Raw genomic sequence first — 27,765 nt, forward strand, 5'->3', positions numbered from 1 at the left:
AAATCTGATTTACACTTTAATAATCCTCCCGTAACATCTCAATAGTTTTAAGTATCTAAAAATTGATTGTTCCGGATTTTTTGTGCAAAACTAATCAACCCCAACAAATGTTTGTTTGCTCTTCTAATTTATATTACATTCAATTTCCATGCTTAAACGTTGCAAAAACACATTATCAATAATATGTTGTTCCGTTTTTTATGTAAATAGCATATTAATGCTAAATCAAAATCTCTATACTGACTTATATTTCATTAAGTGTAAAAATGTTCCGGATATTGTTTTATAAAACATGAATTATGCCTAATGATTGTTTGAAATCGCATAATTTACTAGTATTATACTTATATTATTTGACAATGCGTCACTATAATTTGGTTATCAATATCAAATTGTTCCGTATTTTCATCTTTAAACAAATTTTAAAAATATCGACAATAGGTTGTTCAGGGCTTTAAAAAAAAACTAATTTACTAGAATTGATTACTGAAAATTACTTTTTAGACATTTAATTTTTTTGCTAAAACATAACATAGAAGTTTTGTAATCGATAAAGAAAGTTCCGGATTTTGTTTCTTATAAATCGTCGCCAGAAATTCCCGAATTTATTTAAAAATCTACTAACGCCAAATAATTGTTTGAACTCCCTCTTCTAATTAATAAACAAATAATCTTCTCATTTACGAAATAATGTTTTTACGAATTTTTATGAAAAATATTTTAACTCACTACTCTCTTACAGTACATTTAACTTTCTACCTAAAACATTAAAAAATCTAATTATCGTTAATATTATGTTCCGATTTTTAAGGAAAACAGAATCCAAACACCAAAGTAAGGTATGAAAATCTCTCCACATGGCTGTAGTACATCTAATTTTTATACGAGACCATCCAAAAAATTTAATTAACGGTATTACATTTATCTGAAATTCTCTTTTTCTTTTACTATTTATACAAACATCCGGAACAATCTATTATATAAACTTTTCAATTGTGTTCATACCTAAAAATTATTGCGATGTTTTGAAACGTAGAATAAAGCTTAATCAATTTTTAATAACTTTTAGTTGTTTTTTTTTTTTTATATCAAGATGACGGACAGACCGACTGACAGACAAAACGCAAAAAGAATGCGGCTTTGATCCTTTTTAAATAAATTCTATTAGAACTCAGTGCACCAATGTCTATGAACCCTTCTTAAATATCTCGTGTAAATAAAGACATTTTTTTTATGGTACCGGTACTAGCCTATTGTGAGGTAATGGAATTTTTTTTTCTTTGAAGTCATACGAATGGACTCTTTAAATGTAATGTTAAAAGAACGAGCTCGGTGCACCAATGTCTATTAACCCTCGAAAAATTGCTTGTATTAATAAAAACATATTTTAGTCTAACTAAGCCGTGTGACGTAGTGTTTTTTTTCCCCTTTGACGTCATATGGAATGAATTCTTTAAAAGAAATGCTTAAAGAACGCACTCGGTGCACCAAAGTCAATGAACACTCGGATAAATGGCTCGTATCGATGAAGGCGATTTTTAGTCTAGCTAGGCCGTGTGACGTAGTGTTTTTTTTTCCTCTGACGTTATATGGAATTAATTCTTCAAATGAAATAGAAAAAAGAACTCGGTATAGTAATGTTTATTAAGCCTCGTTATGTGACTCGCGTTTAAAAAAGGAATGATATCTTGATTTAGATCTAATCTAGATTTTTTAAACTAGATCTAGATTTTTATTATAGATCTGGATTTATATTCTAATTAAAATTATTTTAGAGTCTATATCTAGAATTTGTAGATCTAGTTTAGACTAAAATAGACTAGATTAAGATGTAGAATTTCAATTTCTAAACTTAAAGTGTAAAAAAAGTGTAGATTTTCATTTCCAAACGTTTTGATCAATATTGTAATGTTTTAATATACTAAAACTAATCTACTATTTTTTTTTTTTAATTTAAATTTAAATTTACGGCAAATGAATCTTTGAAACATTATTACTTTTGACCATCAAATGGCTGCCTGGTCGTGCGGTTTTCGCGCTAGACTGTCGTTCAGATTTATGGATGGTCCAGGGTTCAAACCCTGCCCGCTCCCATCCCCCGTCGTCCTGCGGGAGGTTTGGACTAGGAAGTAATTATCTTCAACTCTGAAGGAACATCCGAAACATGTAAAACATTTTACATCAAAATTAAATCACTTCTTGAATATTATTTGCGAATATGCAGATCCGACAGGGATCCGACTTCGACGGGGGCCGCCTCTGAGTTTGTGTAACACAAACTCTCTTTGTAATCTTGTTTTGTTTTTAAACTTCAGTTACATGGCAGGGTCCTACAGCCTATGTTTGTGTGCAAAAGGTTTTTCTTTTTATGTTGCAACATAGTCAAAGTATTGCAAAGGGCTTGATGTTATATGTAGGCCTATAGGGCTCCTTCTGTCTCGGAAGACAATGGATGCGCTCAGATGAGTCACTGGTTTTGGTTTCGTCTTGAGACGGGGCAGAATCTAGAGGCTAATCAAGCCTTGACGATGAATCTTACCTAAATCACTATTCGGCCAATGGGCAGACTGGGCTATATAGCTTTGGTCGGCAGCCAGTCTAGGAGACGGAAACTCCGATATAAAATCTACGACTGTTGTTCATAGCCGCTTCAGACTTCTGTGCCACTGTGGACTGCATTTAGTTTTAAAGAGTGGTATATTGGTCTGCGCAAGCCAATTAGGCGCCTGTCATACTTTGCGCAGGCTGGAGGCAATACAGTATTTTAAATAATATTAGCCAACAAATGACAAGTCGCAACAGAGTCGACAAACCTTATTTTTGGCTACATATATACATATAAAGTATAAAAAAAAAGTATCTGTGCCAAGTGTAGTTCTTAAAATTAGATCTAGATTCTTTCGATCTTCTCTCTTGTAAACATGGTAGCCTAAACATGACCTAGATCCATGAAATAGTTGGCCTAATACTTTCATATAGTTGGGCAATTTTTTTTATTGAGGGTCTTAAATTTATGTTAGGGCTACTATACATACGTCACGGTTCCAGTTAGTACCCAAGGAACATTTATGCAGAGTTTTATCAAGATTGGTGAAATGGTTCTGATTTCTATGCGTAACATACATTTATATAGATCTACTATACGCCTTACTTTCTGCTTTATAGTATAAAAAAAAGATTTTTTTCGTTGGTTTACATACATCTTATCTTTTATAATACAGACGTTACTTCAAAAAAAAAAGAAGATGATTACGTCCTACGCGTCATGCATTCAGTCATGCATATTAACCAATGACCTAAATTCTGCCAAGTCACTGGTTTTCCTGGCTAGCTCAGGCAACCCATTCCATGCTCTAATAGCACTAGGGAAGAAGGAGCGTTTGTACAAATTTGTCCTAGCATATGGAACGAGAAATGTGCCTTTATCTTTGTGTCTTTCTGAGTATTTTATTAATTTTATTTTTGTACATGACTAGATGCATGACGAGTAGGATGTAATCATCTTCTTTTTTGAAGTAATGTTTGTATTTTATAAGATTAGGATTTGTGAAATCTGGTGGCTCTAATGAATATAAATCTTGTGTTTTTTTTTTTAACTTTTTCTTGGGGGATTTATAAACAATGCCTAGCATAACAACCGACTAAAGTTCGGTCGATTATTTTCATTCGCAATGTTTATCTCTTGATTAATTATGAAATAAATCTTATCAATGTAATATAAATCTCTAGATCTAGTTATCAGATTGATACAATCTAACATGATTTATCTAAATTCATAGAGGTAGATCTAGTCTAGAATATATTTATTGACACAAGTTAGATCAAGATGAGTTCTATTGAGTCTAGAATCTGTCAACTCATCACTTATTAAGTAATTTTCTCTAGACGGTAATTAATGAGCGATATTTTTTTTCAGCGTATTTTTTTCTAGGAACTTTTGCATCACTAAGAAGTTTTAGATCTAGTCTAGATCTAGATCTAGATCTATATTAGATCTAGATTTCTATATATCTATAGACTATAGAGTGTACATAGCAAGAGAGTCTAGATTTATTTGAGCAGATCTATTCTACATCTAAACTATAGAATAATAGATTAGACTAGTCAGAACTAGATCTATGGATAATATAGTTAGATCTATGAATCTATGACTATCATCCTATGTCATGTTGACTCACATCTATTTCTAGATTCTATATAATATATAATTAGATTCTATATAACATTGTAATATTATAAATTATATAATATATATATATATTAATGGTAATCATGAATATTAAAATAGTTATATTAATTTATATAGCCATTATAGGCCTACTAATATAGATCTAGACTAGTTGTTTATTTAATTCGGATATTACATGAATTCGCTGTTTTTGTGGTCTTTAAATAATTATTTTCATATTTATTATTAAAATAGCGCGCTGTATATTAATAACTGAGTGTATAATGTGCTTGTCCATTTTCCAATGATTCTGGCCCAATTGCCTTCCATTTAGCTGTCTTTTTATGATTTTATGTAAGAAAAACGAATTTCAAACTTGTTAGTCAGGTTTTGTTTTTTCCTATGTTACCCAGATGACTTTACCTCTTCCGAGTCTTCCTAGGGTTAAGACTATAATTTTTGATTGGCTAAGTCTATACTAATGAGCCGGCAATATTTATTCTGTTTTTGGAGCTAATTTATTTGATTCATAAGCCAAGTTGTTTGATTCCATACAAAAAAAATTAATAGGGTGTCCAAATTAAATTACGATTTTCTTACCAAAATTTATTTTGGACAGCCAGTTTTGGACATCAATGTTAATAATCTTATATATATATATATATATATATATATATATATATATATATATATATATATATATATATATGTATTTATGTATTTGTTCGTTTGTTGTTGTTTTTTTAATAGAGAATAAATGGGCAAATGTTTGGATAGAGCTTGGTATATTGAATGAAGTTAAATGCTTAGATCTAGACCTACTAGATAGATCTAGATTTATATAGAGAAAATATAGAGGATTCAGCTATTTAGGCAAGAATGGCTATCCTAACCTATACTATACTACAAAAGATCACCTGTATTAGAAATTTATTAAATTAATAAACAAAAAACACAAACATTCAACACACATCTAATCATGCAAACATATTTAATAAGTCTAAAAGTCTGTGTAGAAGTCACTATCCCAGTGACCTAATTTTGGTAGAATAAGTGTGTTCATATTTTTATTTTTTGTGTTCGTATTTATGCATAGTTTTAAAACATCTTAACTTAATGATTTCATGTGAGGGACTATGCCTGGGGATCTTAAAATTTAGTTAATGTTAATATATATTGAATACAAATCTGAGTTTATTGATGCCTAAATATAGAGACTGTCCAAAATAAATTATGGTGTCCGGAATCAAATAATGTGGGTCAAATTTGTCCGAATTAAATGAAAACACACTGCCTCTTTGACCTTAAAAATAATAGCAAATATAGGTTAGGGGTACAAATATAAGTAGTCATCCTTATTCTCCTTTAACTAAAGAAGATTTTGATACTTCATTTTCTTTTCTATGTCGAGCCATTGTAAAATAATGCGCTGTCAAAGTCAAACTTTCAAATTTGGGCCTATAGGTGTTCGAATAGCTTAAACTACTCTATAGAGCAGGGGTCTCAAACTCTTGTAGTAACTAGACAGTCTAGAGCAGTGGTCTTCAACCTTTTTCTGCCTACTGCCCCCTTTTCATATTTACTTCTTTGAAAAAAAAATGTGAATGAAATGTCATTTATTTATTAATTGTCAATACCAGATCGTTAGTTTTATAACTATTATCAACAAAATTATGTCAAATAACTTGAAGTGAGTACACATGAAAATGTACAACCTCTCTCTCTTTCTCTTTCTCTCTCTCTCTCTTTCTTGGAAAGTGATAACTGAAAAAAATGAAATAGTGGGCTAAAATTGTAACAAGATGTTGCCTGTGTATCACAACTCACAAGGTGAATAGAGGATAGATTTGGATTTGCTTTATTCCATATTACTTATGTAGCATGCAACCACAATAAGCTACATAACCACACAACTTTTAAATAATATTTCATCACTAACCAAAAAAAAAGTCTTTTTGAGTCACAGATTTCAACAATTTTAATTTTAGTTTTAATATTTTATACAAATATTATCTGAATAGTAGAAAGTTTGTTAATTGTTCAAGAATATTCTTAAATTACATTTTGGACTTTGCATTAGATAAGATCATGAAGCCGACTTGGTTGTTTGTTATTAGTGTGGAAAGAGAAATGAAACATACAAAAGCATGGTTTACAGCTAATTTAGTTTAAGCAAATCCTTTTTTTTTTTTTTTTTTTTTGGAATATGTGACTAGTATTACAAAGTTAAACATGCTCAGGATTTGTATAAAAGGTGAAGTGAATGCAATCACCTTTATGGGACTAACATTTAAAGTGGTCCATTCGGCAACCCCACCAACCTATTTAGGCACTGGCCCACCAGACATTTTACGGCTACCCATATAGACGGTACTCTCCTGCTTATAGGCATCTATAGAAATGTGAGAAAATCTAGAAATTCTCCTTTTTGAACAAAATAAACTTGATTTTATTAACAAAATTTTCAGGTTTTAATCTCAATGTAGAAATGTATGAAAACAAAAGTTAAATTTCCAGATGTTGAAGAATTTTTAAAAAATATACAGTATCTCAATTCACATAAAATGTACTATACTTGCCATTCACTATTCACATCTAATTCTGTCTCCTATGTCACCCTTAGCCATTCCCCCTCTTTCATATACACACCCACTAAAAATTGCATCAGTCGATAGACATATAACATTTTTATTTAATTAGAGACTTCATCTCTACAAAGTCATTAGTTACATTAGCTTTTAAGCCAGCTGGTTCCATGCTTTAGTGGCACTAGAAAAGAAAGGGCATTGATTTATACAAATTTGTCTTAGCTTGGGGAAAATAAAATGTGCATTTAACTTTGCATGTTTCTGAATAGTTTTAGGATAAGTGTATACATATGATGTGGTCACACAAAACTTTAGAGAAGAAATAATAGAGAATCTAGATCTAATTTGATCTGCATTTTTTAAGCACACTGACAATTAAAAATTAATTTTTTAAATAAAAATAATACCATTTGTTTTTAGTGACTTGACTTAATCCTGTGCTCTCCCAGGGGAGCATAGGGCCGCAACCACACCTCTCCACCGAACTCGGTTTTGAGCAGCTTTCTTCATCTGCTCCCACGTCATTCCAGTACCCTCAGCTTCACTGATGACTGACCTCTTCCAGGTTTGCTTGGGTCTGCCCACTTTCCTCTTTCCTTATAGATCCGTATCTTGTTGTGTAGAGATAATGCCTTAGAGCGCCAGATAGTTTGAAGAGTTGAAAAGGCAAACCTAGCTTTATTGATCCGAATTAGATATCATCATCAGCTCCGCCGTCTTTACCAACTCTACTTCCCAGATATGTAAAGTGGTCTGTATCAAGGATATTCTCTCACTGTAGCATGATTGGGTTCTCTTGTCTGTTGTTGATCCTCATAACTTCTGTTATCTTTTTGTTGATTAGAAGTCCAGTCTTTTTCGCTGTTTCTAAATGGTCTGGTCAGTTTGGTCTGAGCATTTTGTTGTGTATGGGAGAGGAGGCAGATGTCATCGTCGAAATCCAGGTCCTCTAAATGTTGGGTTAGCGTCCATTGTATGCCACTTTTATTATGTAAGACTGTCTGTCTCATGACCCAATCGATCACCAGCAGAAATATCAAGGGCGAAAGCATACATCCCTGTCTTACTCCTGTTTTTACTTGAAAAGGGTTGGTCAGCTTTTAGTACGGTATTTAAATTGAAATGTAAAAAAATCATGAATACCGGTACAAAAAGTAGATTTTTAAATTTTGTTACTGTTAAGATGTGGTATTGAACTAAAGAAAATAACTCACCGATTCTCAGATTGCCGGTATCTCTCCGATTGCAGAAGCACAATCCAACTCTGATCAATCAATATCCCTGATAACAAGAAATATTGTCACAATCTCCAAATCAAATTTACATATCCTGATTCAATAACACAATAGAAAACAATCCTCGGTCAAGAAATCCAAATTCATAACTCCAGTTTCTTAACACATTTACACACTAGTTAAGGTCATTTACGCCCAACAGCATAAACAAAAATCACTCTACTTTGCATGTGAAAAAAAATGGTTAGTCAGGGAGGAACAGGGTTACAATAATATTGATTCATTACCATCTAAGTTTCATTCAATAAAAAATATTTACTTTACTCTTCATTTTATATGTGAACAGAAAAAAAAAATGTTAAGGCTTTAAGTATGCATTTAAAGGACCTGCAACAATACTAAGATCAAACTGTACTATTTTATAAAAATATCGAAAAATATTAAGCTAGAAAAAAAAATTATACTTATCCTTTTTTAAAATAGACATGGTGGAATGTCCAACAAGAAATACAAACAGACAGAATTAAATTTGTTTTTTAAAGCTGAAGGTAATCAAAGAAAAACCTTAAAAAGAAAACACTGTAAGTATAAGAGTTTTAATCATTTTTTTAAGCTTCTTACTGGATTTCTTTAAATTATCTTGTTCTGTTCACTTGCATAAATTAGATGAATGCATGTCTATAAGATATTTTTAAAAACAATGCTTTGAGAGTCAGGCTGACAATACAGAAAAGTAAACTAGTGCCTGTTATATATATATATGCAAATAATAGAGGAACTTTTATACTCCACGAGTGTCAATTAGACAAGGGAAGTTTGCTATGGTAAAGTCATTTTTTTATACTTTTTTTTATACACCTGTGCTTGCTTAGCTTATTGGAGTTTGTAATTTGTTCACTGAAGCCTCCCCCCCCCCCCCCCCCCCCCCCCCAAATTTTGTCAAGTATGTCAATCTGGTAACAACTTGAGTTTTAAATTTACAATGAAATCAGGCATACCTGATGTTTACTAAAAATTAATCAAATGTATTAAAAAGACATAATTCAAATTATAGTATACGGTAATGTTTAATTTTCTGCCCTATCATTTTTTTTTTCTGTCCTCCTTGGATGCATTGTTGCTGAATTTCTTAATTGTAACTCAGTTTTAACACAAATCATGGCTTTGATGTAAGGTCAGTTTTGGTTCAAATTTGAAAATAAATATCAACAGTACAAAGACTGTCTGAGATTTTAAAGAAGTGGTGTAAGGGATTTAATTGTGAGAATAATTTGAGGCAATTATAATGAAAGTAAACATGGCATGATTAGCATGTTGTGTAAGCAGAATGAGATAAGAAATTCTAAAAGTATCTTGTATTAAAAAAGGATTTAAAAATATAAAAAAGTTTGTAACTATTTTCCATAATGTTTGCTCTATTATTTAAAACAAATGCATTCCTGTTTACTTGTATAATTTCTAATTAATTATATTAGTTTAGTTTATTGGGTCAATAATGATTGTAATGGATGAGATTTGTTATCATTAGCTCCCTTCTGTTCATTTTTAAAATACACCATAAAATGCCTAAAATAGAGAAATAATTAACTATATATATTGTAATAAATCTATAGAAGGTAACTAACTCAACCAGGAAAAATGTTTTTTTTTTACAGAACATTACAAACACATAATAACAAGGTTTGTCTTAGACACAGCTTCTTCATAAGCTCCAGACTTGGGTTCAACTCCGTTGCTTCTACAATGTCAACATTCATTCCAAGTCTTAGTCTCTAACAGTGCACATCTAGAGTGCACCTTCTGCACTAACTCAGTTGTTTAGAATTTGTTCTGTTTTCTATATACCCTCTTGCTCTTATGATATAATTTTGTCTGCTATAGGTTTAAATGGTTTAATATAATCTAAAATAGTATATTTTCTCAACTACTGTTTAAACTTAACATTAATGTAGTCTATATGTTGACCTATGCTGAATTGAATATCATCATCTTGATAATGTTGAGTCCATTCACAAAGATATTTATAGTTCGTCCATCGTGGTTCGATGATGACCACTTTGTCATCCAGGGGGCTGAGGGCTTTGCACTGGGACCTATGTGAGCCCGGAATGTTCGGCCGCATACTGGGCAGGTTATTCCAGCTGGGGCTAGTGTCGTTTGTCTTGCTTTTCTTTTGTGGCGTTTTTCTTCTGCCAGCGTTGTTCTTTTTTCCTCAGCAACCTGTGCGCCAGTTTTCACAGCGCGACACCATGATGCTCTGTCATGTGCCTCTGTCTCCCAGGTGCCAGGGTCTATGCTGAACGCCTTCAGAGAAGCTTTGAGGGTGTCTCTGAAGCGCTTTCTTTGCCCACCTTGCGAGCGCTTTCCTTCACTTAATTGGCCATACAAGAGTCGTTTAGGGATGCGGTGGTCTTCCATTCTGTAGACGTGACCTGCCCATCGCAGCTGGGACTGCATCAGGATTGTGTGGATGCTTTGCAGACACGCTTTTCGAAGGACTTCTGTATCTGGTATTTTGTCTTGCCATTTGACATTTAGTATTTTTCTCAGACATGTCATGTGGAAGTGGTTTAGTTTCTTTGCATGTTTACTGTACACTGTCCATGTTTCTGAGGCATAGAGCAATGTAGGGAGGATGACGGCTCTATATACCCCTAGCTTGGTGTTCACAAAGATAAAGGTGTTCTGGAGACAGAAAGAGTTTATTGAGATCATTAATAGCAATAAAGCAAAAATGATTTCTCTTTATTTCTGCAACACAAATCTGAATTTAGTGTAGAAGTCATGACCTGATTTGTCTGTAACGTGCCTTCCTCTTTCCTCCTTATATAAAATATAAAAATTGTGGTGCATTTTTAAGGCTTCTGATTCTTTCATCTTTGCTAAAAAAAAATTTAAGTTTATTAACTAAAAAGAATTTTGGCTATTAAATATTAACATAAATAAATTTTAACATTTTTGTTTAGCTCCTGAAATAGAAGAAATGTCAGGTAAAGGCTCTAAAGTGCATGATAGGTAAGTGCTAAAAAAAATTACATTAATAACAAGAATATTATCAAATATATGAAAATATTTAGTAGTAGTTGATAAAACTGAAAAAGGAGATGCTAAAGATTATTTCATTATTGGAATCATTATTGGAATCAACGATAATGAAAATGCAACTAACATTGTGTGTCTTCATCATGGAAACAAAAAATTTAAGTTCAAATATGTAACACAATACTATCCAGACTATTACTAAATAGAAAAAGTCTATGCTTCTTACAGTTTTAGTACCGGTAAAACTTTGCTGAAACTTTATGAGAAATTATATGAATCACTAGACACTTTCAGAGGCATGGTGACTGAGTGGTAAAGCATTAGGCTTCTGAACTGAGGTCTCGGGTTCAAATCCCGGTGAAGACTGGGATTTTTAAGTTAAGATATTTAAGGGCCTCTCAGTCCACCCAGCTCTAATGGGTACCTGACATTAGTTTAGGAAAAGTAAAGGCGATAAGTTGTTGTGCTGGCCACGACACCCATTTAACCAAAGGCTAAAGAAACTGATGACCTTTACATCATCTGCCCTATAGATCACAAGGTCTGAAAGGGGTACTTTACTTGACACTTTGGTTTGTTTTTTAAAATGGAATTTCTAATATAATTAAAACTATTATTTGGCTTTTAACCATAGATGGGCAAAGAAAAATTGTTTATTCTATGTTATTTAGATCTCAAAATGACTTTTGTTTCCTTGGAATTGTGAGGGTAGCATAAAAAAAAACAGCCAATGAAATTCTGTATGAGTTACATATAGCAAGTTTAATTTCTTACACTTTACCCATCTCTGTAAGAATGTTAATTTTTTGTTTGAAGTGTTATTCTCTCTGATTTTTATTATTTTATTTTTTAATTAAGGGATATGTCTATGTATAAATATTTGTATTTATTCACAGTGGGGAATCCAAAAGACCAGAAGTTAACAGTGGTAAAAATTGTTTGTATCAAAAGTGTTAACCAGCATTTCTCGAACCCAAAACTGTTGGTGTTGTATTTTAATCATAGTTATAAATCCATAATTGAGTATTAATGAAGTGAAAATGACAAAATTACCAATGTTTAAATAATTAAATTTAGAGACCTTGTTTTATGTCCTAAGTCAGGCTTTTCATACTTTTTTTCGCAAGAGGATTCATCAACAAGAATAATTCAAAATGTTTTGAAGAAAACATTTATGAGATTAACTGTCTAGTACTTCTTGTTTGGTCCTATTTTTACAAAGCTTATATCAATTCACTGTCCGTCTGTCTGGTACAAATATTATACACATACATTATTTCTCCACTTCCCATTCTCAGATCAAGTTGAAACTTTGCAGAATTATTCATTGTCTAAGACAATAAATGAATCAGTAAAAAATTAACCAGTCAGTTAAGTAATTAGTGGTAATTAATTAATTTAGTTTGATAGAGAAAAGGGAGATAAATCTTGTAGTTATTGAAAGATATGGCAGAAATTATGTGGCTCTTTCCCTTATATCAGCTTTATTTTTAAGAAGTATTTTTTATAATTTGCCTGTTGACAAATTGAAGTTAAATGTTCTAACAGAGTGGTAAGTTTTTTCTATGAATTTGATCTCCTTAAACAATTTTGGCCACAAAAAATGTTTTATTAAATGTCTAAAATGATGAAAAATAGAAACTAATTATGATATCTGTAAGAGTCTTAATGCTTTGATGATTAGCACAGTATTGTTTGAGCCTAAAACTGTGAATGCTTTAGGCTTCTGCAAATGTAGAATAGCCTTGAAAAAATTCTACATAACTCAGCATCAAAGGAAGTATATATTGGGCAATGATGCCATGTGCCAGAATAATTAACTTTATGCTCAATGTGGCCCTCACAAGAATACTAGCCATGTGGATTATTTATAGCATTCTTGTGTCTTGTCCAAAAAAAAACAACCATTTTAATACTTTTCTTTTTTATATCTTGTTTTATTTTTTTAAAAATAGCTGCTAATGCTCAGCCACAAAATAATGATGCACTTGAGAAGGCTTGTAACCAACATTCTAAAGGGGATTCCACCTGTTCATTAACTGGGTATGTTTGAGTTTGTTAGTTTTTTTTTAGTTTGTAGTATTCTATCTATTGCGTGGAGATGCGGTGGCTGAGCGGTAAAGCGCTTGGCTTCCGGACCGGGGTTCGAATCCTGGTGAAGACTAGGATTTTTAATTTCGGGATCTTCGGGCGCCTCTGAGTCCACCCAGCTCTAATGGGTACCTGACATTAGTTAGGGAAAAGTAAAGGTGTTGGTTGTTGTGTTGACCACATGACACCCTTGTTAACCGTAGGCCACAGAAACAGATGACCTTTACATCATCTGCCCTATAGATCACAGGGTCTGAAAGGGGAACGTTACTTTACTTTTTTTATCTATTGCGTGGTTGCTTTTGTTCAAAAAATCTTTTTTTATTTTATAACTATTGACTTTCTTTACTTTCTTTCATGACAATTGATGTTAGTGCAATTCGGCAGCATTCATTGGAGGAATTGAGCATATTTTAAGTTTGTTCCGCACATAGCTTGACCAACTTTTTACTTATTTTTCGGGCCCAGAACCTTTGTTACATTAATTGTTCTGAATAGTAAGGTCACCTCATCTTCAGTTACAAAATTTACATAGTTTATTGTTTTTCCTTTGAAAATTTCTGTTTGTATGCTAAAAAAAACTTCTTTGTCCAAACAGGCAAAGAAGTCATTTATTTCAATGGTGAATTTCTCTTTTTCACTACCATTAGTCTTTCTCATTTTGAGGCACAACCTGTTGTTTTCTCTAATCCATCCCAGCATGCGTTTGAATTGATGTTCCGAAAGTAGTTTCATATTTTTTCCTTTTTTTTTTCCCTTAATTTATTTTAGCATGTGTAAACTCTTGGTTGTTGGCCTTATACTTTCTTTTCTTTTCGATAATAAATGTTTGATGTTTTTGGTCATCCAGGGTTAATTTAATTATTTGCATAAACTTATATTGTTTTAGTGTCTGCTCCTCACAGAATAACAGATGAGTTACTCATTTCTGTAAGGTCATTAATGTCTGAACAGTTCTAAATGAAGATAATCCCGTTGGTATTTTCAATGCATCCTCTTAATTTTTCAACTACTTCTTCAGATCACGTCTTGACTGCTTTTTATTGCTCTCTTTGTTGTTTTAAGAGTAGGTTTGTAATTAGGTATAAAATGTACATGGTTAGATTCTCCAAGTGGGAACAAACGTTTACATTAGTAAACCTGTCTGATGTTAATGTAGCATGTCAAGCGTTTAGACTCTGCCTTGTGGGGAAGGAGATGTGTTGGGTATAGTCAATAGACAGGTTGTTGTAATCTCCAGTCATGATACAGTGTGAAGCACATCAAAAAATTATGTCTGTCATAATCGTTGTGTCCATCCGTTGGTGTTATGTAAAACAACACACACTTGTGTGAATTCTCTAGGCAAGTAGTATGCCCTAAGTGTGACGCAGAAGTTCAATATTTAGGTCACAAATTTTGTTCCTGATAGTTACATTCTAGGTGTTTCAAAAATTTTTTTTATATAGACTGCAAGTCCCTCCTTTTTAACATTCCACTACATCTTGTTCTGTCTGCTCTAAGAAATTTATCTAGACCAACAAAGGAGTCTGGTATTTTATCATAATAACAAAAATTATCTCATTATTTCATGCCTGGGGTATCCAGTCGCAATTCTTGTAAAGACTAAGATTTTGAACTGGATTTTTATGACCCTCCTGATTCCACCCAACTCTAATGGGTACCTTACATTGGGAAGTAAGGATGGTTCATCTTTGTGCTGGCCACATGACACCCTCTTTAATCTTTGGCCTTAGATGGCCAGGTCTGTAAGAGAAACCTTAATTTTTTTTTTTCAAATTTAAACCAAGACTAGTTTAAATCATTTTCATGTGTGCCTCTGATTTTCAATATAGAATTGTAATTATTTTTACATTTTCAGGGAAACTAAAACTGACAGAAACAGTTCAAATAAAAAAACTGAAGTTGATGAAACTTCAGAGGCTAATAATGACGATTCTTATTCTAAAAAAAAAGATAAAAATTCTTCAGAGAACAATGGTGTTTCTTCAGAGGCTGATAATAATATTGTAAAGACTACAAATGACAATGAAAAGTCTTTAAAGGAAGATGATATTAGTATTAACCTTTCAAAGAAAGATGAAAATTCTTTAAATGTTGAAAATGATTCTTCAGGATCTAAAAATGAACATGGAGGTTCTTCAAAGGGTTATGATGATAATTTCAATACAATAGCTAAAAATGTTTCCAAGGCTGATAGCGATACGAATACTACAAATGAAAAGTCTTATCTTCAAAGCAGCAGCTCTTCTAAGAGCACTCCAGTTGTTCAGGAGAGAACTGATGATAAAAGAAATGCCTCAAAGGATGATAAACAGTATTGTCAAGAACAAATGCAAAGAAAAAGTGATTCAGTAAATCCAAAGGTTGTTCATTTTAAATTTTTAGTTTAAGTTAATATTATTTTAATGATCAACTCTGGCCTTGAAAAATAATGCTTACTATATATAGTTGATTTATAATTTGTTTGAAATGAATTAAACTTTAATATGGAAAAAACATAATGAAAGATTGATATTCTACAAGAATTAATTTGCCTTTTTTTTTCTTTGATAAAGTGTACACTGAAATACTGTATTTCTCTGCAATATTTTTCTTGGGTAGTGGTTATGTTATTTCTTAGTGGCCCCGAAAGGGGAAAAGACGCTATTAGTTTTGTGAGGAATGTTTGTCCGTCCGTCCGTCCCATTTAGATCTCGTTAACCAGAAAAGAGAGTGAAAATCCAACATCATGATACTTTAGACCAGTGTTTCTCAAACTTTTTTGTCTGGCGGCACAGTAAAAAAACTACAAAAATTTCGCGCAATTAACAGTTGTTTTAAAATAAAAAGAAAAAAAAGATTTTACCCGTTTTTAAGTATTACATTTAATGTGAAGGGTGTGCCTGTTTTAGAGAGCAAATGCGATCTAATCGAGGCTCCAAAATCAACAAACAAACTCGCATTTCATCGTCTATTGTAAGAAGTCTCTCTCTCTTCTTAGATTTTATTTCAGTCAGTGCTAAAAATCTAAACTCACAAAACCATCAAGATGCAAATGAAAGAATTATTTTGATTGCTTTTAAACTGATTGCAGGATATAACTTGTTGATTGAAATCCAAAACAGGCTTTTCTCAGCAAAACTTGACTTAAGAACTGCGTCATTTTTTAAATCAATGAGCTGCTCTGCTTCTCAGTTGTCAGATTTGTAGCTTCATTGTTTCCAAATGGATAGCTGACCCATCCATACTCATTACTTCCAACTGTTGGAAAGTAATGCTGCAATGCTGACTGCAGGTGTGTCAAAGTGTCCAGAATTTTGTGGGTGATTTCTTTATTTAAAGCACATTCTTTCGAGATCTTACTTTGCCACAAAGACAATTTTTCACCAAATGACTTCAGTTTTGAGGATGCAGTGATGATGGTTTCTGATGGTACTTGAAGACATAAATTCAATGAATTTAATTTGTCAAATAAATCAGAGAGAAATGTCACCTTAACCCACCAGATCTCGTCATGAATAGAAAATCCAAAGTCTTTTTTTTTATTTCTGTCTCCAAGAATGAAATCAGCTCAGCCTTAACACTTTTTCCTGGAGAGCCAACGAACCTTGGTGTGATACAGGAGACATTTGTAGTCTGAATCCATTGCTTCACAAAGCTCTGAGAAAAGTCGGGATGCAAGCGGTCAAAATTTGATGAAGTGTACAACTTCAATCACTCGATTCAGAGCAGACATCAAATCTTTCGGTAAAGATTTGAAGGCAAGAGCTTCTCTGTGGAGCATGCAGTGAACAACTAATACATTTGGATTTTTTTGACGCACAAGAGTGACAGATCCCTTTCTATTTTCCTGCATCGAAGGACAGCCATCAGTGCAAACGCTGACAGTTTTTCCACTGTAGTTTGAATAGCAAAATGTTTTTGTTCACAACTTTGAAAATATCTTTGCCTTTGGTCGTAGTTGTTCTTTTCAAAATAAGAATTCGTTGATACATTTTTCATCCTTTATGAACCGAATAAAAGCTAGCAGCTGGGCTTTGCCGCTAATGTCAGAGGATTCATTAACTTGAAGAGACCACAGCAGAGACACTTCATCATCAGTCACGTCGAAGTGTTTGCAGATTTGATCTTGTAAATCTGACGATAAGTCTTCAATTCTGCGCTAGATAGTATCATTTGAAAAAGGAACTTTTTTAACTTTTTCGGCGGCATCGGGTTCAAAGATAGTTTCAAGAACTATTGCTAAAGCTGGTGCAATGACTGATTCAGCCTCTGTGTGTGCTTTCTTGCGTTTTGCTAATAACTGAGCAACCTTATAACTTGCAATCAATCCCTTTTCTTGCAGCTTTAGGTACTTCGTAAGTTTCTTAGCTTGTTTATTTTGTTGTGCCCTGATGTTTTCAAAGTATTTCTTCGGTTGCGCTTTTAAGCTGGATATTTTGTTTCCAAGTGTCTCTTTAATTTGCTTGGAACAAGCGCCTCATTCGACAGAGTTGCATTGCAGATCAGACAGAATGGCAATAGAGAATCTTCAGGACCAGAAGATATGAAACCATATCCGATGTAATCTTCTTTGTACCTTCGTTTGGTTCTTTGCTTTTCATTTAACGTTTGCGCAGTTTCATTCTTGCGTATTTCTCCATGGATAACAATGAATAAGGCTTATTGATAATTTGTTATTATTAGCATATACCTAACAAATTTACATGAAACACATCGCTTATTATTATCGTTACCAATTCAAGAATTGCTGTGCGTCAGCTAAGGCGGCTAACTTTTAGTCATTATAATAATATATGTATAGTGGACAATTCCATAACCTGAATAGCTAACACCCCTTTCCGTCAAATGGAGCGATCCACTACTATTACTGGTCGTTGCAAGTGGGGATGTCATCGCAACATAAAATAAAAATTTAATAGTAAAAACTCCCGCAGCACAACTGCAAATTTTCGGCGGCACACTAGTGTGCCGCTGCACACAGTTTGAGAAACACTGCTTTAGACCATTCGAAGTTCTGATTCATTGGCTACTTTTTTATTATCTGAAAGCGAAAAATCTAATTTTTTAAATCACTTATGCAAGCAGTTTTTTCATAAAAATACACCACTTTTACAACTATTCACTATTTTTTTGTTGTTGTTGTTGGCCTCCTTCAGTTGTAGAACGACTATTCACTATTAATAGTAACAAAAACGGGAGGCTCTTTTGTAGGGGAGATAACTATTTACCATATTTTTAACACATTTATGCAAATGTTTTTAAACTTTTTGTCAAAAAATATTTTTTTACATTTGTGGTTTTGTATTGCTAAGTTATGTAAGTTCTGTCATACTATCTACTACATTTACACAAAAAAAAATATTTACTTTATTTTTAAAGAGAAAAAATCTATTTAGTATGCATATAAGTTGGACATAATGTAAAACAACAATTAATAAGTAGTTTTTCATATTATCGTTTGGACTGCAATGTGGCGAAATATACCAAGAACACTTAAATAAAGGAAAAATTATTTTTTTTTACGGAAATGTTTTTTTCTTGAATAAGAGATTCACCCTTTACAAAACAATTTGATTAATTAGATATTCATTTTAAGACATCCGTTAGGCGAGGTTTACATCTAACTTTACATTCACTTTCACCTATCCTTTGGTCTGCTGGACCGCTGGGCACCACACAAGATCTGTTAACCTTCTTTCTCCCTTCTTCTCTGTCATTTGCCTTTGATAGAATTTCATTCTGATATTCTTTCTGAAAGTATTGAAACCTGCTTATTTACCTTCCTGGGTAGACCACTTCAGTTTGTGTTTCCATACTTTGTAACCTTGTTTTAAACATAATTTCGTTTGTAAGACAAGTATTGTTTTTTTCTCTTCTATGAATTAAGAGTTTGGCAATGCAATTGATTTATCAAGTGATTATTATATCAAACTGTGCATATAACCCCTAACCCTCACTAGGCACACCCATGCAGAATAAGTTATTAGTAACATTCCATATATGTCATGTTTACATACACAATACAAATAATAAAGACTAAAAACCCAAATATTTTTCAGTAAGGACAAAGAATGAAAAAAAACAAAGATATGAATTCTAATGTTTAAGCAGAATTATGTTTATGCTAGTTTATATATTAATATATTCCACATTCTATTCAATGAACTATTTATTGTTTATTTCCTTTTGAAGTTTTTACTTTGTGTGAATACTTGCAATCAATAATGGTAATTTTCAGAGGCGTAGCTAGGGTGGGGGGAGGGAGGAGAGAATTTAAAAATCCCCCCGGCCACCAAATGAGTGTTTTTTATATTAAATATTTTGCAAATTGCAGTTGCACCAAAGACGTCAAGCCCTCCCTCCCCCCCCCCCCCCCCCCCCTCAAATGATGGCGAATTCCTAGCTACGCCACTGGTAATTTTTACATTTTCCTAAAAAATTGTAACAAATTGTGACTTTCAACATATATGACTCAGGCACAGCATTTCAGTTACTTCAAAATTTGAATGTAATTATTTGTTTTATTTTTACTATGAGTAATTTGACAGGGGTGATTTGTTTCAGCTTCTGAAGCTGATGTGTGTTTTTTTCATTGAATACAGCAGTGTTAAAATATATTATTTTCATATTAGGACATTGAAGATGGGGTGAATTCAAAGGGCGCATATTTAAAACCTTTGGAACCCAGTGAAAATCATATTGTGCTTTTTGACTGCCAGGTTAGTTACATTCATACTAATGTTATTAAAATATATATTACTTTTATTCATTTCTTAAAATTTCACCTTCACCTATCCATTACTTTGATGAACCGTTGGGAGCACCACACATGACCATCTTTCTCCATTCCTCTCTATCTTTTGAATCGGATAGAATCTGTTTCAATGACAGGCCCGTCCATCATTTTAGGTTGTCTTCTCATCGCTTTCTTTGAATGCCTCTTCTTCTTTTCCTGGTACTGTTCCCTGAAAGAAGATCTTCACTAGTTCTGAGGACCTTGTAATATGCTGGTTTTTGACAGTGGTTAGCAGGTCATTTAGGGACCCAGTTGCTGTTGTGATCTTGTTTCTAATCTTTTGGTTTGTGATGTGGTCTTCGTATGTGATACCTAGGATTCTTCTATAGCATCTCAATACCATTGCTAGGATCCTCCTCTCTAGTTCTGAAGTTAGCGTCCAAGATTTGCAAGAGTATAAGAAAGTGTCGTAGACCATCAGTCTGATTTTAGTGAGGAAATTGTTTTGAGTTTGCAAGTGCTTCTGTGGAGTGCCATTCTGGCCAGTAGTTCAGGTTTGTTTCCTTCATCTGAAATGATAACACTTAGGTATTTAGAACAACTGACACTTGTCAGCTTTTCACCTCCAATACTGATGTCCCTTTTAAATTCCTGTTGGCTATTGGCCATAATTTTTGTTCAGCATTGATTTGCACACCATTTGTTGCGGAAGTCTTGTCTATAAGCATCACCAAGTCATCTAGCTCTTCTTCTGTCCCTGCTAGACCATCTATGTTGTCTGCAAAGTGCAAGGTAGTCGTTCTTCCTTCAGTGCTTACAGTACCTTCATAACCACCAAGATCATCTTCCATTATCCTTTAAATGAAGATATTGAAAAGAGTTGGTGAGAGTAAGCAGCCTTGTCTCACTCCGTGGTTTCAAACCAGTCCCTAATGTTATTGTTGAAGTACACTGCACTAGAAGTCTGCTTGTAGAGGTTCTGGATTATTTGTATTATGTTTTTATTTACATAGTACTTGCCATACTCTGTTGAAAACTTCCTTAAAATCAATAAAGACATGAAATGGATTCTGTTGGTGTTGAAGGTATTTCTTGCAGAGTATCCTGAGGTCTAGAATTTGTTCTGTTTTCTACAACCCTCTTGCTCTTCTGATATAATTGTGTCTGCTATTGTTTTAAATGGTTTAATATAATCTAAAACTGTATACTTTCTCAGCTACTGTTTAAAGTTAATATTAATGTAGTTTCTCTGTTGACAAATGCTGAATTGAACACCATAGTCTTGATAATGGTGAGTTACAAGGTTCAAAAAATGTTAACAAGATGTTCCCTCTTCTTTTTTAAAAAAGAAGAGGGGTGGTACTCTAAATAATAATGCCTTAGAATTAAAAAAAATAAAAGTGTTTCAATTTACAAAACTCATTAATTAATTCAAGTTGTTCACTTTTAGAGATATTTTATTTTCATCATTTTGGGAACTAACTAAAAACTAGAATGATATATTTATATGATGAATTTAAGTAGTTTTGACACATTTTGCTTTATTTTAAGGCTGTTACTCTAGTAGAATTATAGAATGAAGAAAGAAAAGACCAAGACAAAAAAAACTAATATTAGAAACAACACATCAACAAGCATTCATAAAACAATAACTACAAGCAAAAGTAAACAAAAAAAAATCATTAATATGATGTAAAGTTGTATATTAATGTTCTTAGTAGCCAATTACTGATAGCATTGTGCAGCTCAATGACCTTTATTAATTCACCAAATAACAAGCATCCTTTGCCTAAAATTCCTTTAAGTCCTAAACTCCTATCCTGAGATTAAAAATAAGCATAGCTTTTCTGACTAATTTGCCACATTATTTTTACATGGATTTTTATTAAAATCATTTTACTGAATGTCTGAATTGTTTTATGAATCTATCATTTAATACAGGAGTCTTGGGAACCTACATCCATTCCTAAACCATATCCTTCAAATTTGAATCCATCTGAAAATCGATATAGACCTGACTCAAGTCAAGTTATTATGCCATATTTCTTTAATCCTGAATATAAACACAATAAATATGAAGTAAGTTTTATGCTTTGAAATTAATAGAATAAAAAATATCTAAAAAACATAAAATAGACTTTATAATCAAAGGTTTGGCTAATTGATTTTTTTTTTTAAGAAATCCTCATCACAGTCAAGATGGGAGAGAATACAATGTGCACTTAAAAAAAATATTGCAGGTGTTTTTGAATTGGAGGTAATTCTTAATCTTCTACTTTATTAATTGTGTTGTTAAGATCATGTGCTACTTTATTAGTGTTGTTGTTAGGTGATGTGCTACTTTATTAGTTGTGTTGTTAAGATGATGTGCTACTTTATTAGTTGTGTTGTTAAGATGATGTGCTACTTTATTAGTTGTGTTGTTAAGATGATGTGCTACTTTATTAGTTGTGTTGTTAAGATGATGTGCTACTTTATTAGTTGTGTTGTTAGATGATGTGCTACTTTATTAGTTGTGTTATTAAGATGATGTGCTACTTTATTAGTGTTGTTGTTAGATGATGTGCTACTTTATTAGTTGTGTTGTTAAGATGATGTGCTACTTTATTAGTTGTGTTGTTAGATGATGTGCTACTTTATTAGTTGTGTTGTTAGATGATGTGCTACTTTATCTGTTGTGTTGTTAGATGATGTGCTACTTTATTAGTTGTGTTGTTAAATGATGTGCTACGTTATTAGTTGTGTTATTAGATGATGTGCTACTTTATTAGTTGTGTTGTTAAGATGATGTGCTACTTTATTAGTTGTGTTGTTAAGATGATGTGCTACTGTATTAGTTGTGTTGTTAGATGATGTGCTACTTTATTAGTTGTGTTGTTAAGATGATGTGCTACTTTATTAGTTGTGTTGTTAAGATGATGTGCTACTTTATTAGTTGTGTTGTTAAGATGATGTGCTACTTTATTAGTTGTGTTGTTAAGATGATGTGCTACTTTATTAGTTGTGTTGTTAGATGATGTGCTACTTTATCTGTTGTGTTGTTAGATGATGTGCTACTTTATTAGTTGTGTTATTAAGATGATGTTCTACTTTATTAGTTGTGTTATTAAGATGATGTGCTACTTTATTAGTGTTGTTGTTAAGATGATGTGCTACTTTTTTAGTTGTGTTGTTAGATGATGTGCTACTTTATTAGTTGTGTTGTTAGATGATGTGCTATGTTATTAGTTGTGTTATTAGATGATGTGCTACTTTATTAGTTGTGTTGTTAAGATGATGTGCTACTTTATTAGTTGTGTTGTTAAGATGATGTGCTACTGTATAAGCTGTGTTGTTAGATGATGTGCTACTTTATTAGTTGTGTTGTTAAGATGATGTGCTACTTTATTAGTTGTGTTGTTAAGATGATGTGCTACTTTATTAGTTGTGTTGTTAAGATTATGTGCTACTTTATTAGTTGTGTTGTTAAGATGATGTGCTACTTTATTAGTTGTGTTGTTAAGATGATGTGCTACTTTATTAGTTGTGTTGTTAGATGATGTGCTACTTTATCTGTTGTGTTGTTAGATGATGTGCTACTTTATCAGTTGTGTTATTAAGATGATGTGCTACTTTATTAGTGTTGTTGTTAAGATGATGTGCTACTTTTTTAGTTGTGTTGTTAGATGATGTACTAATTTATTAGTGTTGTTAAGATGATGTGCTACTTTATTAGTTGTGTTGTTAGATGATGTGCTACTTTATCTGTTGTGTTGTTAGATGATGTGCTACTTTATTATTTGTGTTATTAAGATGATGTGCTACTTTATTAGTTGTGTTGTTAAGATGATGTGCTACTTTATTAGTGTTGTTGTTAAGATGATGTGCTACTTTTTTAGTTGTGTTGTTAGATGATGTGCTACTTTATTAGTTGTGTTGTTAGATGATGTGTTACGTTATTAGTTGTGTTATTAGATGATGTGCTACTTTATTAGTGTTGTTGTTAAGATGATGTGCTACTTTATTAGTTGTGTTGTTAAGATGATGTGCTACTTTATTAGTTGTGTTGTTAAGATGATGTGCTACTTTATTAGTTGTGTTGTTAAGATGATGTGAACTCTTGGCTTACTTTGTAGTGTCATTTGATTGACATTCACTGTACATTAATTATTGCTTTGTTTTAAATACTGCTCATAGAAACAATCTGTCTAATAAGTACAGACACATTTGTTGTATAATCACTGTATATAGTACAGTTTATGGTATGTTTCAATTTGTTTTAGCTTAGATCAATGCAAGTAATAAGTAACTTGCTTTGTTTTGCTTTGCTTTTCAGCATATTTGAAATGTACGATGTATACAGGGCCGGTCTTAGGCCTATGCTGCCGCAGTGGGCCCCGCCCAATACGAATTCTAGGTCTAAATTATTAAATCAAACCATTTTAATTTATTAAAGGGTTCCTGGAATTCTCCTGAAATTATAAAATATAAGAAAAAGTCATGAAAATCTCCTGAAATTATTAAAATCTTCTGAAAACTGATGCAAATCTCCTTAAAACAGACAAAATTGTCATTTCGGGGTGTCATTCAATATGGAAAACGCCAATCCTACGCGTGATAAAAAAAACCCAACTAAATGCAACATCTTAGTCAGCTTTCATTTAATAAAAATGTAATAATAAGCCGAATTTTAACCAAAACAAAAGTTCAAATACTTAATTTACTTTAATAGTCACTGGCATACAAATATAGATCTAAATCTATCTCGACCTCTGCGAAAAAAAAAAATGATATTTTGCTAGTCGATAGTAAATCTAAAAGGCAGATCTGAATGTTTATCGGCGTTTTGTTGGAATACTACTATCTACTGTAAAGTTAATTTAACAGTGTATTTGTACTTAGTAAACTATAAATAAAATGCAAAGACGAATTTATTTTCTAATATGAAATCTTAATTTTTACTTATTATCCTTATTACAACGCAAATTAGGCCCTGCGCAATCTGTTTCGCATAGGGCCCCGTAACCTGTAGGACCGGCCCTGGATGTATACAAGGTGTTGATGTCAAAACTATTGTTTAGTTTGTAAAGTATTGCAGCTATTTTGTCCCCTAAATGAGCACCCTCTCCTTCTCCCTACTCTTACTGTATTCTATCAATAAGCATAATTATTGCGCCTCTTGGGGAGGGGGAGGTTTTAAAAAAAACAACATGGTAGCTGTATGCTCCAATTTATCTTAAGGTTTCCAAGCAGATTTCTAGTGACAAGTGTGGGCCAATAACCAGTGATTTCTAGTTATGGTGGTTCATTCAAATCAACTAACAATAAATGCTTTATTCACTGATAATTTGTGTCATTCCTTAGCTTAGAACATTGTTGTGAAGCTATCTTAATGATTTTGGTTTAATACCATTTACATTGTGTTTATAAATAACTAAAAAAAAAATGAACATTGAAAGAAATATTGTCCTTTAGTCCAATTAAATGAAATTTCTTTAAATTACATTGACCTTCTGAATTAAAGTTTACACCTGATAATTATATTTTCCCTTTATTAGTAAAATACATGTTAAAAAGTATCCAATTAGTTTGTAATATTGCCAGATATTTCAACTTTTTCTTTCTAGAGTGCTATAAAGTCTTATAATGTACACTTCAAGCATAGATGGAATTTCGACACATTGTATGACTTTTTTGAAAATGTAAGACATTTTTTTTCTTATTTGGTTTAAGATTTTTACTTTATAAGTCAGTGATATTTAAATAGAGCCATTTCTTGCTTAGAAAAAAGATATCCAGTTCAACACTCTCTTTAGACTGAGCCTGGAAACTGGTAATGAAGTGTGGTAGGTGGTTGGGAGGTAGATAAGCAGATACATACAGAAAAGTTTTTTACAATTTCAAAAACATTTCTTTAATGATGTAAATTAACATTAAAACTAGTTTAGGAGACAGTTCTTAAACTGCATAATGTTTTTTTCTTCAAGATATAAGATACATTTTTTCTTTTTAAACTTAGATTAATGAGACACTTACAAACAGACTTACCTTTAAAATAAATGATTTAAATTGCTTAACATGTTTTATTAAAATGCATTTCAATTAGCAATATTCAATAATTTTACAGCTGGACCAGCATGAAAAGGACATTTTTTTTCAGAAAACTCTTCCTGAAATGTGTAATTTAGCCCTCAGATTAAGTGATATTTGCACAAAAGTAAGTAGAATATTTATTTGGACATAAATTGCAACTTCTACTATATTCATTTCTAAGCATTTAGTTGATGAGTTACACTTGCATATATGCTGTTACAATACTCAGTGCTAGAAATTGTGACATATTCTGTAGCATCAGGTTTATAAATTACATTTTTACTTATCAGCTATTTACATGTTGTTGTTTTTTTGTTTGTTTGTTTTTTGTGAGGTAAAGCTATTTTGATCCTGATAAGTGATTATTTAATAAATAGTAAACCAAATAACTAAATTCACATTGTATGATCCAATGCCAGGCACTGATTTTAAATTTCCTTATTCAGTTTATTATTGTGACCTGCTTATTTTTTTATCTCAATAATTGCTAACAAGAAATAAAAATACTACAAATGGTTATTCAGTATTAACATATTTAGAATTTAAGCAAACCAATGGAAACTAATTTGTCTATTTATGTAATTTATTTTTTCTGCACTTTTTTTCCCAGCCACTTCCTATTTTGAAACAAAATAAATCAATGAAAGTTACCATGAGCCAACAGCAAGCAGCCAGCCTTCTTGCCAATGCTTTTTTCTGTACATTTCCAACCAGAAATGTCAACACCAAAAGTGTTAGTTTACCAGACATCAACTTTAACAAGTAAGTTCTTTTCTGTACATTCTACAACCCACTAAAGCAGCAGTTGTCAATCTTGATGTCAACACTGGCATATTGCGAAAGAGTTGTTGATTCAGTTTCAACTACAATTTAAGTTGAAACTCCAAAAGGCATACTTAATGAAATGAAAAGCAGGCCAAAAGAGATATAAATTAAAATATAGTAAAATAATGTAGAGAGTTGTAAAAAAAAACCTTTCTCTGGATGAGACTACAAGGACTGCTGATCTAATCATATCTAATTAACAGGGTATTTCTGATTATTCACCAGTTGTAAAATTAATGAATTTCTTTTTCTTGTGATACTTCTAGTCTTTATAGTGGTGGTCCTGGGAAAGAGAGAAAGATAGAGAAACTGAAATGTTTGCTCAATTACTTTGAGAGAGTTACTAAGAAAAGTAAGTGTTTTTTTTTGCCCATTACTAGACTTTTAGAAGTTGAGACCTCATTTGTAATACATTGAATCTTGGGTTTAACACTTTTTAATTTCAATCTTGTCTGCTGAAGTTTTTTTTTTTTCTACTCCTCTTTCTTTTTACCATACTCAATATTTGATGGCTTGGAGCATCATGGAACCTTCTTGAGTTAACAATCATCATCATCAAACTCCATTTGAGTGAGGGCTTTAGAGGTTCAAATCCTCTCTTGCAAAAGCCCTGGACAGAAACCCTGCTGTTTTGCATAGTGCATACATGTCACCATACAATGGCCAAAGTGGCAAGATTTAAGTCTTAATTTATTGTAACCACAAATCAAAAGTGACATCTCTTGTACCAGCTGCTGTCCATATTACAATATTAAGGCTCTTTTGTTGCTATATACCTTCTCTTTTGTTTAAAGAACACTTCAAAGTTTCAATATTTCTAATAGCACTAAAAAGTCAACAAAGAAAAAAATTGAATTACAACTTTTTATTATTCCACTGGTAAATTTTTATTACTTACAAATGAACAATTATTCTTAAACATGTAATCAACTCTTCATCTCAAAATGAGTCATTTCTAATTATCTTAAAAGGTGGTAATTACAAAATTCAACAGAAAAAAACAACAATGCATTATCACATTCT

At 32.2% G+C, this 27,765-nt stretch overlaps 1 protein-coding gene across 6 annotated transcripts in view; it reads left to right on the plus strand.

Moving 5' to 3' along the window:
* Nucleotides 1-4,103: 4,103 nt before the first annotated feature.
* Nucleotides 4,104-27,765, plus strand: part of LOC106080030 (poly(ADP-ribose) glycohydrolase-like) — a 33,005-nt gene continuing 9,343 nt past the window's right edge. The window contains exons 1-13 of one of the 6 annotated variants that reach the window (XM_056020805.1): nt 4,104-4,227; nt 8,475-8,572; nt 10,958-11,006; nt 11,930-11,961; nt 12,989-13,076; nt 14,986-15,490; nt 19,742-19,828; nt 21,787-21,924; nt 22,025-22,102; nt 25,452-25,526; nt 25,952-26,041; nt 26,528-26,679; nt 27,009-27,094. In XM_056020805.1, coding sequence (XP_055876780.1) covers nt 8,485-8,572; nt 10,958-11,006; nt 11,930-11,961; nt 12,989-13,076; nt 14,986-15,490; nt 19,742-19,828; nt 21,787-21,924; nt 22,025-22,102; nt 25,452-25,526; nt 25,952-26,041; nt 26,528-26,679; nt 27,009-27,094 — 1,468 coding nt within the window. In that variant the 5' untranslated portion in view covers nt 4,104-4,227; nt 8,475-8,484. Of the gene's footprint in view, nt 4,267-4,905; nt 5,859-5,881; nt 5,999-8,474; nt 8,573-8,647; nt 8,816-10,957; nt 11,007-11,929; nt 11,962-12,988; nt 13,077-14,985; nt 15,491-19,741; nt 19,829-21,786; nt 21,925-22,024; nt 22,103-25,451; nt 25,527-25,951; nt 26,042-26,527; nt 26,680-27,008; nt 27,095-27,765 lie in introns of those variants that run through there. The other 5 variants (XM_056020804.1, XM_056020802.1, XM_056020803.1 and 2 more) reach the window with 5 other exon arrangements.

Source organism: Biomphalaria glabrata, chromosome 2 (assembly GCF_947242115.1).
Source record: "Biomphalaria glabrata chromosome 2, xgBioGlab47.1, whole genome shotgun sequence".
NCBI lineage: Eukaryota > Metazoa > Mollusca > Gastropoda > Planorbidae > Biomphalaria > Biomphalaria glabrata.